Source organism: Mauremys mutica, chromosome 3 (assembly GCF_020497125.1).
Source record: "Mauremys mutica isolate MM-2020 ecotype Southern chromosome 3, ASM2049712v1, whole genome shotgun sequence".
Lineage (NCBI taxonomy): Eukaryota > Metazoa > Chordata > Testudines > Geoemydidae > Mauremys > Mauremys mutica.
The window spans coordinates 113,746,891-113,763,092 of record NC_059074.1 but is presented as its reverse complement, the minus strand read 5'-3'; the positions used below and the strand labels follow the sequence as shown (position 1 = coordinate 113,763,092).

General features: G+C 40.2%; 1 protein-coding gene across 3 annotated transcripts in view; it reads right to left on the bottom strand.

Annotated features, from left to right (window-relative positions):
- Positions 1 to 1,290: 1,290 nt before the first annotated feature.
- Positions 1,291 to 16,202, bottom strand: part of PLEKHG1 (pleckstrin homology and RhoGEF domain containing G1) — a 218,034-nt gene continuing 203,122 nt past the window's right edge. For 2 of the 3 annotated variants that reach the window (XR_006578438.1, XR_006578439.1), the window contains 5 exons: positions 14,735 to 14,953; positions 12,839 to 12,955; positions 9,880 to 11,566; positions 4,603 to 7,541; positions 1,291 to 4,300 (listed from right to left, as the gene is read on the bottom strand). Coding sequence is in view for 1 of the 3 variants with exons in the window: in XM_045011616.1 (XP_044867551.1) it covers positions 6,442 to 7,541; positions 9,880 to 11,566; positions 12,839 to 12,955; positions 14,735 to 14,953 (3,123 nt within the window). In the remaining 2 variants the exon portion in view is untranslated. Of the gene's footprint in view, positions 7,542 to 9,879; positions 11,567 to 12,838; positions 12,956 to 14,734; positions 14,954 to 16,202 lie in introns of all 3 variants that reach the window. The other variant, XM_045011616.1, reaches the window with a different exon arrangement.

The window sequence follows — 16,202 nt, the reverse complement described above, 5'->3', positions numbered from 1 at the left end:
CCCACACCCCAAACCCCTCATCCCTAGTTAACGTTGGGTCACGGACATAAAAAATTTTCTTCAACTGGGTCGCCAGAGAAAAAAAAAGTTTGAAAACCACTGCTCTTCACAACATTTACCTGAGTTCTCCAATTGCTGGGATGAGCAAACCTTAACAAATCAGATGGGCCAAGGAGAAGATGTTCAGATCACAATTAGGTTTAAAACAGGGTTTGGGTTCTAGTCTAAAGCCAGACCAGTGTAATAAAGTGTCAGCAGTAGAGATAGAGCCCTAGACCTTTGGATCTAAAACCATGAGCCACTACTGCCTGAGGCCTTGCCTACACTGCCAGTGGCATGCAGCATGTGTGTAGCTACACCCACTGTAGTGAAAAGCCGGCTGCATCCATATTTCCGTGGAAGGCTCCAGAACAGGTGAAGCAGTGGGGAAAGACTCTGGTAGGAGGGAGCTGCCGGAGTCTTTCCCTGTGGCAGAGAAAGACTCCAGCAGCTTCCTATGTCAAGGAAAAGCTCCAGCAGTGAGGAGCTACTGGAGCCTCTCGTTGCTGCTTTCCCCTGCCAAAACCTCTTTCTACACTGGGGAGGCAGTAGGAAACTACACTGTTAAAAATAGCGACAGACATGAGAGGCATTGCTTGGGCATGGAGAGAGACGTGTACAGTATATACCCTAAGATGCTGGCATGTCATTACTGTACTTGCCTAAGCAGTATAAAACCATCTACAATGCTATTCATACCCATGGTAGGGGTGTGTGCACTCTGCATGCCGGTGTAAGTATAAATACACTAAGAACCCATCTCGCTTTGCCAAAGCTGTAGCAAGTTCATCAACCTCTGTGTGACAGAACACGACACGAAGTACATGTTGTTTTTCGATTCAATTGGTAACGTCTGATGAACTGTTCTTGCAAGTATTTGGCTGGATTTAAAGTAGCAAATGGGCCCTTTCTGGTTTTGCATCCAAACCAGAATTAGAACTGAAAGGGAGACTTGATCCAGCGATTCAAATTCATCCATACTCCCAATATCTGAAGGGGTTATATTCAAGGTTCTAGTTCTGGCCAATCTCCACAGCATTTTGGGATGGAGGTAATATACAGGCAGAGGAGTCAGTGGCTGTACATATACTGAAGGATGGAGTCCTATTACAAGATAGTATTGTCCTATAAACAGTTCATTTAAACACTGCTGTTTTGCAGACATCTTGATTTTTGCAAACAAATTTAGCATTTATTGCTTTTTTTTTTCTAAGCAGTACATACTTACATGTTTTTCTTAGTTTTGGCATGCTTTAAACTCAGCTTTTAAGCAAAACAAAATGGAGAAAAGCTTGTCTTAAGAAGTTTTCTACATGTACATATATTTTTACATATTCTTTACAAAACAAGTAATTAAAAAGTGCAATATAAGTTCCATCTCTTATCCACAGAACAAGATATTACATATATATGCAGAAATTAAGAACTATACAGTTAAACTTGGAACAAGTAACTTCATTTTTTAACTCTTTGTCTGGTAGCATAGTGCAGGAACTACCAACAAATATAGAGGCTTAAACAATACAGAAACATATGAGAGTTTTACCAGCAATATTACAGGATTAAAATAAATTCTCTTTCAAACAAATTTGCTTTAAAAAAAAGATGGGTTTATTGCAAAGGGAGGAGACCACCATCTATGGGACAGCAACAACAGAAAGACAAATGCTACAAAACCATCAATTTTTACCACCTGTATTACAGAACTGTTGCTATGTTTATTCCATTCACATTTTTGTTGCCCTGAGGCTGCAGATAATTCACATTCTGACAATCTCACACCAGCTTTGTTCTGTTCAAAAAATGAACTTTTTAACCTTTGCTGTGAGACAACAACTTCTTAATTCCTCGCCCCGTCTTCTCCCCCCTCCCCCAATCAAAGAAAGCTCGCACCAAGCTAATTGAGTCTGGTGGAGTGAAGTCTAATAGAGTCTGAGAAAATATGCAGAAAAATGTTTTTCTGCAGAGATATGTACAGTATCTCCAACTCCATGCATTTACCAAATAAGTATTGAATTAAATCAATATGGATTTTTCTTGACATTATTTTCATGTCTTTGTAACATGTTTTTTGGGTGGAAATCACCATAAGAACAATTATACTGCACTTAATCCTAATGGATCGACATTTTGCAGTTGATACTGACTTTTCTTATTCCTGTTACTGGGCATTTTATTTTATTTATTTGTAAACTGTAACAGGAGCTGCCAACACAACTCAAACTTCCTACCGCTAGAGCCTAGTAAATATTTTTCTATCTTTTCAGGTCTCATTTATTCATGGAAGAGCTGAAAGCTGTTAATCTTGTTTTACCAACGAAAATGTTTCCAGTGCTTAGCCTTTAGTCAATTTCAGCTGCCTATCTGCCAATAGCAAACTAAAATAATTTAAAGTATCCAAAATTAAAAATCATATGAAATTGATCCCTGGAAACAGTATCACATTGTTATAACTCCCCTCCATTTTGTTCCATTGACTGCATGAGATTTCATTAACTTCTGAAGTTAAAACAGAATTCCTAGTAGTTTAGACAAATCTAGATATGCTATAGTTAACACACAAATGTTAATTTCTATTCATATTTACATTACTTTACAAGCTATATTAAATAAATATCAGCATTACTAAATTTCAGTATCTTAAATATGTACAACATTATTCCTCAGCTGTGTTTTACTAAATGCAGATTCCAAAACTGTTTGAACATCCACTATAACAAAAATGACTTTGTGTATAACAAAAGTGGAACTTGTGGTACAGTGATCAAATAAATCCCCAGAGTACACATTCTTTAGCAATGCAAAGACTTGTGTAGTAGACAGTTCAAAATAATCAATAAGCAACTCCTGAAATCCGCATCTCAGCAAAACAGAAGTCATTGAATATACCCTGGCAACTGCAGATGTATCTCAGAATAACCTATACAGTAATAGTTGACAATTCTAAAATAATTAGGTGGACTACTGTGCTTTGTAATTGAGGGAAGTAATGCATTATTAGTGGAAACAGAACATTAATAAGACCATGCTTATTTTAACTTTATATCACTTCGTCTACTTCTGAAAAATTTAAAGCACCACAAAAACAGATACAAGATATATCCATGGCTGTAGAGTACACACATTTAGACTCTCTTTTAAGTACAATGTTTTCAAGTAATAGAATCCAAAGCTGTGCAACAAAGAAAATAAAGGGAGCTAAACAGAACCCAGTATAATATGTATCATTTGCAAAAGAATGGAATGTATTCTGAAGCGAAAAGAAAGCTGTGTTTTTGAACCATTGTTTCTAAACACAAAGAGCCAGATTCACCTCTTGCTCGTTCAGGAAGTGCAATAGCAAGGATCACACTTCTTATATAGGAGATTCACCCCCATCAGGAAGGGCAGCTTGAAGTTCAGTCAGAGGCATTAAAGGAGCACCCTACTAGCCAGACCTGCAGCAAGGATGTATTAATTAACACATCCCTCACTCGCCCTGGTCAAGCCCCTTTACTCTGCCAGCATCACGTATTTCGGGGCAGAGCAAATTTCCTGCAGGCACCAGCACATGGGAGTTAGGGTTGCCACCTGACCAGTTTTCAACAAGCCTTGCCAGTGAAATGATTTAATGGGCTGCTCCCCCACCCTGAGGATAAAAGGGGAGGAAATACTCAGCAGAGACTTCCCCTAGGCCTCTCCCTTTAAGACCTGGGCCTGCCTTGGAGGACTCAGCTCCCTTCCCCTTCTTCCTGGCATGCTCTGGGTCAACCAGACTCTCTAGCCTCCATCTAGATAGGAGAAAGGGGACAAGTGGGTTTGTTATTGTGGGGCCACCTTCCCTACCAGCTGCATATGGATTTCACCAGGGCCCAGAGCCACCTTCCTTCCCAGCCAGACAGGATGGGGGCAGGCCATGGGTGGAGTGCAGGGAAGGCACCTGAAAGGTGAAGGGGTGGGGGATCAGGCTGGTGGGGGCAGTGGCCAGTTTTTCTGCATCTCAGAGGTGGCAACTCTAGAGGTTGTAGATGTCTTGCTCACTACCACACCTCCATGGCAGCCTTGTCATTGCTGGGGGCTCTGAGCTAATGTCTACACTAACTTTTCCCTGCATAGGCCCTGAAGAGAATCTGATAAAGTAACATAAAAGTAGTTTGTTCTTTCCCATCAGGAGCACCTCAAAATTGTGGGCAGATTATTAAACGTTTGTACTTCCACTGGTATTTTTTCCCTCTCTGGGAAGCTCAATTTGATTCCTAATGGCTAAAGTCAGGCTGGTCTCCTTTTCCAGCTAGGGTGCCATCTCCAGGGTTTTCAGGTACGCCAACTGAACAGGAATGGATCATTTGCATTTTTAGCCGCTTTAAAAATAAAAGCATTGCATGATTTATGTGATCAGAAAGAGAGGGAAATGGGATAAATCTTGCCAGGAATAGAAGAGAGGAGATTAAGAGAGGAAAAAAGCTAGTTTGTGTGAAGGGAGGAGTGATTGTTCTCTGAAATTGTACAAGATGACATTCATTATCTGTCCTGCTGGCATGGGAGAAAAGCTAGGAATGAATAATGAGATTTGGGAAAAATCACACCCCCCCATTTTGGAATTAGATCAAACATTGAGAATTATGTTTATAAGAGGTAAAGATGCCATCCTCATCCCCTATTTAATCCCAGATATTCCATTTTGGTCTGTATGACAAATGAACATTTTCATCCCCATCACTGTATAGGTCATTTTATTTCTAAAGGTAGTGGAAAAACTGGACCAACAAAAGGTATCGGAGAATATTTTAAAGTCAGGTCTCTCTTACTGACTTAAGAGAGAAAGATTTTTCCACATTCTTCCCTGACAGAGAAGCTGATACTTTAGTGAAAAGTTTGAAAAACTCTCTCTTTAGGAAAATAATTGGCAATGCATCATGCCCTCTCAATTTTTCTTCCAACTCCTTTTATTTATATGTATGTAACAGGAACTTTGGTCTTACATGACCTGTTCTCCTGTTTGTTCACAGATGGCTGCTAACCAAAAAGTAATGTCAAAAAGTGAGGATTATGACTTTAATGAGAGTTGAATTAGGCCCTCAAAGTCAATGTCAACTCAACCTTAAGGTATTTCTTGCCTTAAGATGATACGAGCTAACGACTTTTGACATAAACACATTTGCTATTATATTTTGCTTCCTTTAACTTTTCTGATATTCAAGACAGAAATGATACTACTCTTATAAAGAAAAATACACTATTTCAGAGGGTCTTAAAAAAAAGTCTTCTTAGCGGCCATACATTATTGGTAATAATGAAAGTGTATGAAGATGATACCTCATTTCTAATGTAGATAGCACAACCCTTTTTATCTTTTACATTAAATTAGGTTGACAATGGACATTTTGAGAACTACAGTATGTTCAGAACTAAGAGAGGATCAGATTGCAAGAAGCCCCATCATTAGCATTTGGTATTTAATGACAAGACCTATAAATGTAGCCAAAGGAACCCGCCATCTTACAAATACTAGAAAAGCCAAGAGCTTTCACCTACAACTTACATCTATCTGCTACTGATGGTCTTGTTCTTAATAGAAAGGTGTCCATGTTATAAACACCACAATCACAATAGGTATTTGCAGTCTCCACAAGCCCAAACATTGAATTGGCCTAGAAACTGAATTACCCTCTCATTTCCTAAAGCTAATAAGCTCCAGGACAGGACTGAGGCACTCTGCCAGGCTGGTACAGGGGAAGATGCCATTGCCAGTGCTTTAGCTGTTATGGAGCTATAGTAAGGATAATGTCTTCAGACCCCAGGGTTATCAGTCTGGCACCATTCACAAGCAAATTTATTTAAAATGTAATCATTCTATTTTCTACAGTAGTCGTATATATTGTGTTTTATGCATTGGTCCCACAGACCTGGAGCCTGATTTTCAAAAGGTCATGTGCAAAAATTGTGTGCAACTGCACACCGAGTTTGTTGGTGCAATTCCCCCAAGTGTGCTCAGAAATCTGGTATTTGCGTAGTCAGATGGCTAGATGCTCAACTCAGCACTCACATGTGCAATTACAGTAATTGTACATGCATTTTTGGACTCAGCATTGGCTACCTTCCAACAGTCTGAATACTAAGATTTCCACATGGAGAGACAGGAGAAAGAAGGGAGATGTAAAATATATGTAAAGTTAAATGAGACAGATTAGGAGAAATCAGTCTGCATTATAAAGATACAAGTAGATCTTAATCTCAGACAGTGCACACCTGGCCACTTTAACTTTCTGTACTGTAAAAAAGGTACATTGCACATCTACATTTCCTAATATTACTGTGATACAGTGCTCAATGTCTACACATTATTAAAATACAGGATGCCAGTATTGGACTAATGTATACTCTGACATGTTAAGGCAGTACAATTAGAAATTATTGAAAGTGTCAAGCAAAACTACTTGAGCTAAGACACTGAAACTTTTCCCTTAAAGACTGGACAATATTCTGCTGATTAGGAGATGGAACACTCCACAGGTAGTCATTCAGTTTATCTGAATCATTGTATGCAGTCAGGTATGGGGTAAGGGCAAGTTTGCTATTCACTGGTTTTCCAGGAGTACAAGACATGCTTTTGCTACAGAGAGTCTCCGAAGAAGCAGAGTCTACATTGTTTATCTTTGGGTCTGATTTCTTTGTTTGGTTCTGGGAAGTCTCTAAGTCAGACCCCTCATCTTCAGACTTTATTTCAACATAGTCGTCATCATCCTCTTCTCCTTCTGCAGTATCTTTGAAATTAGAAAAATAGTTCTGCGTAGCTATTTGTGCATTTAGCGGCGAGTTCACTCTCAGAATTTTTTGAGAGTCTTGAAGAATCATCTCTGAACAGTTTTCAGGGAACTGCTTCATGACATCACATACTGTGAATCCTGAAGCAGCATTTGGCACAGACTCCTGGCTGTCAGATCTAAAGTTTCTATTTGAGTACAGCTGTTTCTTGTCCATTTCATTTAGATAAGTTATTGGTTCCTCAGACCGGTTGACCACAACTGATGAGGAGGACTGTGACCTGCTGTATGCTTGTGATTTTGTATGATTTGCTTTCTTTCCTAATGAGTTATAAATGTGATCTTGGTGTAAATTCTCTTTGTTAGGCTGACTAATAATAGCACTCCACCTTTGTGCTGGGACATGCAGCTGTGTAGAAATCTGAAGGGAAGGCACTGAGCAGGCTGATGGCAATTGTCTTGGATTGCTTTTTGTACCGCTCTCTACAGAGGAGCTCTTTGACTTCAGATCTTGGACTTCAGGCCAGGGAGAGAAATCAGCTAGTTCTCCATTACTGTACGTAGAATGCAAAAGCCAATCCTCTGCCCTTAAGCATTCACTAGCTAACTGAGAATGAGAAGGAGATATTGACACTGGGGATGAATATCTTAAGGCTGATGGTTTCTGAGGAGTGGCCCAAGTATCCTTTTGCATTTTGGGTGAAGTCTCTCTAAAAACAATCTGGTCATAAAGCTGGGAATATTCAGCAATTCTGGCACCTGGAGAAGAGAAATAGTTAACTAGTCAAAATTAACAACACTGTAAAACACAAGTTATATGAAAATTAAAGTTTCAGACAAACTAACTCTTTTAAATCTTTGTCCTTGACCATTGTAAACATCAACATTTTTCAGCCTTACAGTCCACAAAACAATGGAATTCTAGACTCCAACATTTCAGATCAGTGACATGTACACAGTCATTCATTATACTAAAACATGAAACTGACAAGCGTGAAATGTTTTGTGATAAAACAGTGAACAACCATGCACCATACATTCTGGGAATAAGATGCCAGCATCAATATGATCCGTAGTTATGAAAAGATAAATTATGTAACTGTTAAAAGCATTGCTACTGCTAAATATCAAGCAGTTCGGTTCTCTTTTTTAGTTCACCATTTCAAAGTTGCTGGAGTATTTATTTCTTCTTAAAAGAAAACTATTTCACATATATATTTTCTTCTATCTACTGATTTTGATAATTCAGACATTCTCAGTCTTAAAAACACACAGTGTGGCAGGGATACCTCCGCTTTCATTTGCAGTCATATGGATCACCTTTCATCCCATCCCTCTGGCAGCAAGTCCATACATGGAAAAGTAACATTAGGAAAGTGATATATTTTTAGCTGTATTTCAACGTGACTGAGCAGCTGGGGAAAGGAGAAGAGCCAGTACCATGTGCCTAGTTAGCCCTCCACAGACCACCAGCAAGTGATCCATGGACCACGGTTTGAGAACCTCTATAAATAGATTAAATTACTATAACACTAGGGCATACTGGTAACATCTCCATTTGGAGCTGGAACACTGCCAGTTTTTTGCCCTGTCTTAAGTGGCTGGTTGGGAAGAATATTTCACTACAGTGCTCACCTTTGGTCACTAAAGTCTCCTCCTCCTATTGTTTCTGGGCAACAAGAGGCTGAGTCTTCTCCTACAATTGTTCATTGCTCCTGTGCTGGCTTTCATAGGCATGGAGGCAGCCTGCAACCCCTCCAACAAAGAGAGCACAGGTGCCAGGTGTGGAGGGGGACGGGGGGGGAGGAGACTCCTGCATTTGTGGAAGAAGAGGAGGAAATGGAATCCATCAAAGGTGGCAGAGAAAGAAAGAGATGGGAGATGCCCCCAGGGAAGGGCTGGAAATAGAGGAGAGAGGACCATGCTTCAGAAAGATGCCAGAGGTCGCAGGCCTACAGACTGCCTTTAATTCACACCAGCCAGGGTAACAGGGCACTGGGGCTCCCCCCAGAAGTTACCAAGGGAAGGGATAGCTATAGGGCACAGGGTCATGCAGTGTGCCAGGAAACTCAGATTTAATTAAACATCTGCATCTTGGGATGTTTATCCCAACTCCGAACTTTGGGGCTCTCCCACTTGCTACAGTGGCTGCAAGGTTTGCTGTTCTCACATGTTTTCTCACAGTGTATCGTTCTGATGAAACATCACCACTGACTGATACCATGTCACACAATGCAACGTAATGGAGCACAGAACATACTATTGTATTTGGTGGATATTTTTTCCTGGTAAAAAATCTGATCTTTAGGAGCATCCCGAAAACTGCATCAGATATGATAAATAAGATATTTCTATTTTTTAAAATTCTATAAATACAATGAGATGCACAAACTCTGGTGACTGGGAGTTTGCTGAATCCAAGTCCTTAACTTATTTTAAAATCGTCCATGGATTTCTCACAGGAAACTTCTGTTGTTCCACCCTGCTCTGTGCAGTGCAGGTGCTCAAGAAAGGGGTAAAGACTGAGACTTTTTCCTTCCATGACCCCAACCCCATTCTTGCAAGCAACAAACAGGAAGTTTCTATAAAGGAGCTGGACCTGCCTTCTGTGATGGATGGTATTCTATGGCTCAAGGGGACACAGAGAAGGAGTGACTAGGCCCCCTTCTCAGCTGAAACCTGCAGAGCACCCTAAGCAAGAAAACAACTGCTTTTTATAAAAGGCCAAAGAGTGCCCAGGATCACACTTCTGTTCCCAGGCTATCCTGAACCGACCTGTCCTGTGAAAGCAAGATGGCTGACATTGCTCCATTCTTTCCTCTTCTCTTCTATCAACGAATGGCAAGATTTTGCTCTTAATATAGAATTGCATTTATATCCTTTTTGCACTAAAGTTACATAAAGAACTCAATTTAATCTCAGTGGTAACACATTAAAGGTAATACTGTCATCATCATCCAACTGGTGGATCAAGAGGTGACCAGGGTTATAGCATTTTAAATCAATACATAAATTTCACCAAAAAGTTATTAAAGAAATCTATTGGGTGAGGAGGGGGCGGGGAGAGAGATTGAGAAGGACAATATTTTTAACATACCAATGGCAGGACCACCTTGTTTCTTCTCCTCCAAAATGGCTGCAAGATCTTTGTGCCTCAGTTTCTGTTGCTGGCTGGATGGCTGTTCCTGCTCTGGACTTTTTACCTTCAAAAGTTGATTGGCCTTCTTAATTTTTTGACTGTATTGCCTTGCCATCATAAAGACTCTGTTTTTTGTTTTATCCACAATATCCATTTCATGGTCAGTGCTCTCTGTATGTGGATTGGATAGAATACTATTGGCAGATTCATAAGGGCTGTCTATAAAAGGCAATTCACTGGAGAAGGAAGATCTGTTAAGACTCAGAAATGAATTATCTTTAGATGATGTTGCTTCATCAAATCTGAGACTGGCCTCACTTAATCTGGCTACCCTGTGTTTCAGAGTTTTAGGGAAAACAGGCCTTTCTGGCAATGAGAGTGTGGAAAGTGAATATTCCACATCTTTACTCAGTTCAGGAGTACTTCCAACATGGAGTCTTTCCTGCATATCATCTTTACAAACAGGAAAGGCTGCCAGGACGTGGTCTCTTGTCTTTTCTTCATTCTTCTTGATGTAATTCTCCAGGTCATTCCAGATCTCATCTACTTCTTCAGATAGTTTATCAGCTGCAGACTTGTGGGAGAGTGAATCAGAGTTGGAGGAACTATCTACTAAGCTCAAATAGTCATTATCTAAAGGAACATGATGATATGGACTTTCATCTTCACTGAACTGGAGACTCTCTTCAGAAACAAACTGCCTTAGATTATCACAACATGCAAAGTCTGTTTCCAGGCCCAAAAAACTCCTCCTTTTAGAACATTTAAGACGGTTGCATTTGAAATTCAAGAGTGGTGGTTCTGGAAGCACTATGGTGTCATAGATGTTCTCCTCAACAATCCTGAGCTCATGTGAACTTAAAGTTGGTGCCTCTCTTCTGAGTAGGATTTCATCTTTACTAGCAAGAATGGAGGTCCTATTTTGATTTGCCTGCCTTTTTTCAGAGGCTGCTTCCACCAAGCTGCTTTTGTTTTGGCTTTTGTGGAGAGAGTCTCTAGCAGATCTTTGGGGACCATGACCAGACTCTTTCCTTCTAGTCAGACCCATCAGTTTTAAATCTTCATAACTTATATTATCATAGACATGCTCTATATCATCAATGGTCAGCTCTTCTGAAGATTCTGGGTAAGGACTGATATTGCCCACATCAGTTCTAGAACTACTTTTCACTTCCCTTCGGGAACTGTGCTGGACAAAGTCATTGCCTCTATGTCTTGCATTATTTGGGCAAGAGTTACTTTCTCCAGCACTACTGGCCCGTCTAACAATTCTATGATGACTGGAGCCGGAAATCTCGTTTTGATTAATTAATCCCACATGCCAACTGCATGGACGACCTGAAGTGCCCCTCTCTTCACACACAATTGAACTTGAATTGGATGTAGATACTGATGGTACAAACATCTGATAATCATCTTCATCATCTTCATTCTCCTGAGGTGACCGTCTACTGGGAAACAAGGCTTGTCTGATCTGATGGTCAGTCCAGATGTTTCTCACAGTGGTAGTTCCCCCCAGGATATCCATGATTAGTGAGTTGTTCTGCGGTGTGCTAAACTGTCTAGATGGCTGCCTAGCAGAACAGGAAAAGGAAAGGTCTGTATTCACCTGGGTAGATTCTTCATCTGAAGGATCTTTGGAGTTCTGTGGAGATTTGAAATACACAGTTTTGTTAGTCTCTCTCTCTCTGCAGTAATGTCCTTGATACTGAGGACATTAACCTTGACCCTAATGCTGTGCCATGTGGAGCTTAGCAGAGGAATGTAGAATGATCTTGCACCATTGTTTCAGAATCCTTATCACCCCTTGCAAACTGAGGTGGATATGTAAAACTTTGCCACCACCCCCAATCTTTTCCACCATCTAGCAGTTGAATATATAGGTATGACTCTTCCCCCCCTACATATAGGAGGACTACAATGGGGTGGCAATACGCAGGTAAGACTGATCCTGTTAGTCATCTTTTCCCCTAAGCAATATGTATTGGGGTCCCCTAAGTTCACATCACAGGGCATAGCCTTGAATATATATAATATATAATATAAGTTAATCACAGTTCACTACAGAAGGCAAACTTTTTTTCCTTGAATACTTTCATCATTTTATGACTTCTCTGGATTCGTTCCAAAATATCAATGACTTCATTTTTAAAAGGTGGCCAAAACTTTGCAAAGTATTCCAAGGATGTTCTAAAGCTGCATGGGCTTGATCCTGCATGTTACTTAATACCCTGACAGATGCTACACACCCTAAGCTCCCACTGACTTTATGCTTGAAGAATTAAGAATATACTTTAGTGCTTTGCTGAATCAGGCCTTTCATGGGAGCTTGATGCTCGTTACCTTGCAGGATTGAGTCCTTTAAGAGAAAGTACAGTATTATCTACCAGGTGTTCAGCCTCCCAATATTACCTCAAGCTATTTTGTAATAGCATCAGATTAGTGGGTGTTTCTAGTAATCATCATAATCAGATAGAAGATTCTGCACTAAGATATTTAGTGGGTTTTTTTTAGACAATATGATTAAAATTTAAATTAAATAACGTAAAACTGTAGTGCATACAAAATAGCATTTTGGAGTGACAACTTTACTAGTGTTCCTTTACATTAAAACTAAGTAAATGTTCATTTGCTTTTAAGATCACATATTGTGAAATTCCTGCAGAGACAGATATCTAATTGCAGTTTGTTGGATTCATTATTTTTACAGATTTTACTTCTTACTCTTTTAAAGTTTATTTAAGCTTTAGGGAAAGAATTTCTGAGCATAAGACATTACTTAGCTATCATGGCAATTTTATTTTTATCTACATGTCTCCATTTAGAAAGATACATATAGATGCCTATGACATAGCTATGCTATACAGAGATGCAACAAAATAAGAGAATCAGGCCTGACACATTTCGTTTTAAATACCTGCATTTCACATTTGTTGAGATTAACACTTCTTCGTTTTTCGACATTTTCAGCAGCTTGGCTATTAAGTCTTTTTCTACCTCCTTTTGGTTTTTGCTGTGAATTTTTTTGTGAGCCCTGTGATTAAAAAAAAATGTATATATTATGATCTACAGTTCTTTGAACAGCAGAGTATTTAGTCACAGCCAAATCTGGGAAATGCCAGAGTTCAACATGAAGCAACTAAATCAGAATTTGCAGTGGAAGAGACATTTTCTTGTGCTATCCTTTTTGTGTTGCTAGATATCAGAGACCACATTCATTGCAGGATGCTACTTGCCTCCAGAATTCACAGTAAAATTCTCAGAGCAATGCAGTTTACCATGGCATGGCAGGCATCAGGCTCAGGGAGGAGTTTTCAGACTCTTTTATACCACATCCTTACTAGAGCACCCCTTGCAAAACAAACACCACTCAGCATTAGTTTCCTAGCTGCTCTTCCACTGCTCCACCCAGTCTCCAACACCTTTCTGGGTTGTAGAACTTAGCCCTTTAGCTAGGTCGCTTATAGATCTATCCCAGCTGGGCACTCAAAGTCCAAAACAAATTCGAAATAAACTCTTCCCTTTCTTCCAGAAGATCCACCAGTCTTCCCTAGCCCCTGGTCCTAGCCAGCCTTCTCTCTGAGGCCTGGTCTACACTAGGAGGGGGGATCGATCTAAGTTACGCAACTTCAGCTACGTGAATAATGTAGCTGACGTCGACGTACTTAGACCTACTCACTGCGGTGAGTCGATGGCTGCCATTCCTCCGTTGACTCCGCCTGCACCTCTCATGGCGATAGAGTAGAGGAGTCGACGGGAGAGCGCTCAGGGATTGATTTATCGCGTCTAGACTAGACGCAATAAATTGACCCCCGCTGGATCGATCGCTGCCCGCCGATCTGGCGGGTAGTATAGACATACCTTGACAGTGAGAGCCTTATGTCCGCTCTCTCTCTCTCTCTCTGCCTGCTCCTTCCAAGCCTTTCCATGGAAACTTGCCTCCAGTTCCAGGTGGCTCAGTTTGGGCTAACTGGGCCTTCAGCAGCCCATTAACCCCTTCCTTCCATGCATGGGGGCTTGTGTGCCCCATTGCAAACTTCTTTATGTAATTATGAGTAGCTCAATTTAAAACCATGAGCACCTAGATGTATCTCCAAATCACATATCTGGCCACTCAAATTGGTATTTAGGACTATTGGATAGGTATTTATGTTCCCTAGCATAAATTAGAGCAAGCAAGTGTGGGATTTGGACACCTTGTTAATATGTCCACATTTAAAAACTGGGGCCTACAGTCATTCAGAACAGCTGCACATGCATGAAGATATCCTGTAGAGTGGAAAGGGTACCATCTGTACAATGAACGTAATGGTAGCCAATCACCTTCTTTAACCGTATAAGTTAAGCTCATACAGTGACAAGTACCAGAGCAAGACGACGACAGTTCTGTACAATGAGTAAAAATAGCAACATTTACATCAAAGGCAATCTGGAGGAGTAGAAAAGACTCAGTAAAAACAAATGCTTTCTGTAGGTGTGAGTGCCCTGGTCCTCTGCACAGGGGTGAATTTCACCCCCAGAATGTAGTCCAGAAAGAACTCAGTTCCTTCCTCTCTTGGATTGCAACAAAGGATTGATGATGTCTAAATGCAAATACTTATTTTGGATGTTGCTGTCATTATGGTTACAGTGTTCCAAAATTGAAACTCCTAAAACTCTACCACCACAGCTCAATGAATATTTGAGATACATCCAATGGCTTAAGGAACAATACTTAGAAGCAGCAGCAGTTATAAGCAATACATCTACACCTTTAAATGGGAATTAGTACATTTAATCTGCCACCTCTCCCCCCCAGAAAGCAAGAGATTACCTGTTCACACTCTTCCTCATCATCAGCATCTATCTGTTCTGTAGCACATGGGTGTAGATTTTCATCTTGATCACTGCTGTAGGCTGGTTCAATGGACCCTTGAAATTCATTCACAAGCCCACTGAGATTCAATGAACCTTTTTTCCTAGAACTGAGCAGGGCTTCACTTGATCCCAGTTTGGCAGCCTGAGAAAGCAGGGCTCCTTCAATACTGCTCCGCTTTATAATAAAAAAAACAAAAACAAAAAACTAATTTAAGTATCCCCTTTATGTTGTATATTTTAACATGCCATGATCAACATTTATTTATGCTGCAAGATAAAAATCACAAACAAAGCCCCAAAATACAACATAAGTTTTTGCTACATTCATCTGTACCTTAGACTAGGTCTACACAGGGCGGGTTGACCTAAGATACACAACTTCAGCTACACAAATAGCGTAGCTGACGTCGGCGTATCTTAGGTCAATTTACCTGGCCATGAGGACAGCGGCGAGTTGACCGCTGCCGCTCCCCTGTCGACTCTGCTTCTGCCTCTCGCCATGGTGTAGTTCCGGAGTCGACGGCAGAGCGATCGGGGATCGATTTTATCACGTCAGATGCGATAAAATCAATCCCCGATAGATCGATCACTACCCGCCGAATCGGCAGGTAGTGTAGTCGTACCCTGAGTGAAACATCAAAGAAAAGAACTTGAACTGATCACTAAACTTTCCACAAGTGATATATAGGGATCATATGATATACCCTATAAAAGGACTGTGGAAAAATGACATAATGGTGTTTGATGCTACTGTGTCACAGTGATGCCAGATAAAATGTGCACCATTTGTATGTAAAAATATTCTTTCCCTTAAGTGACAGCCCTGCTAACTCAGCCTAAGATCTGAAACTCAAGATGAGTCTTTCCTGCTTCAATTAGAATGTAATTAACAATTCTTATTGCAAATGGACAGTTTTCTGGCTTGTTGAGCTTGCTCCTCCATATTGACTCTGCATGGCTAACAGGAGTAATGTGTATTACAAGCTTATTTTTGCCAGAAATGCAACATGTGACTCGAAATGCATACAAGTAACAGAACTGCCCCAAAAAAATGCCATCTTTGCATAGCACTTTAGTTAGGGTGATCAGACAGCAAATGTGAAAAATCAGGACAGGGGGTAGGGAGCCTATAGGAGCCTATACAAGAAAAAGACCCAAAAATCGGGACATCTGGTCACCCTAACTTTAGTTATCCTAACTGCATTTTTAAAAGTATTTTTACATTATAGATTTATTGCACTGTATCATGAAATCTAGGCATGCAGACATGTATTAATCAAGTTCTATTTATTAGGTATCACTGAAATAAAATGTGTACTTCTTTATAATGTTATTGGAGAGTCTCTGAAATGTATTGTTCTTGTATCCTATTTAAAACCAATAAAACACAATACATTCTGAAAGTATTCTGGATTCAAACAACC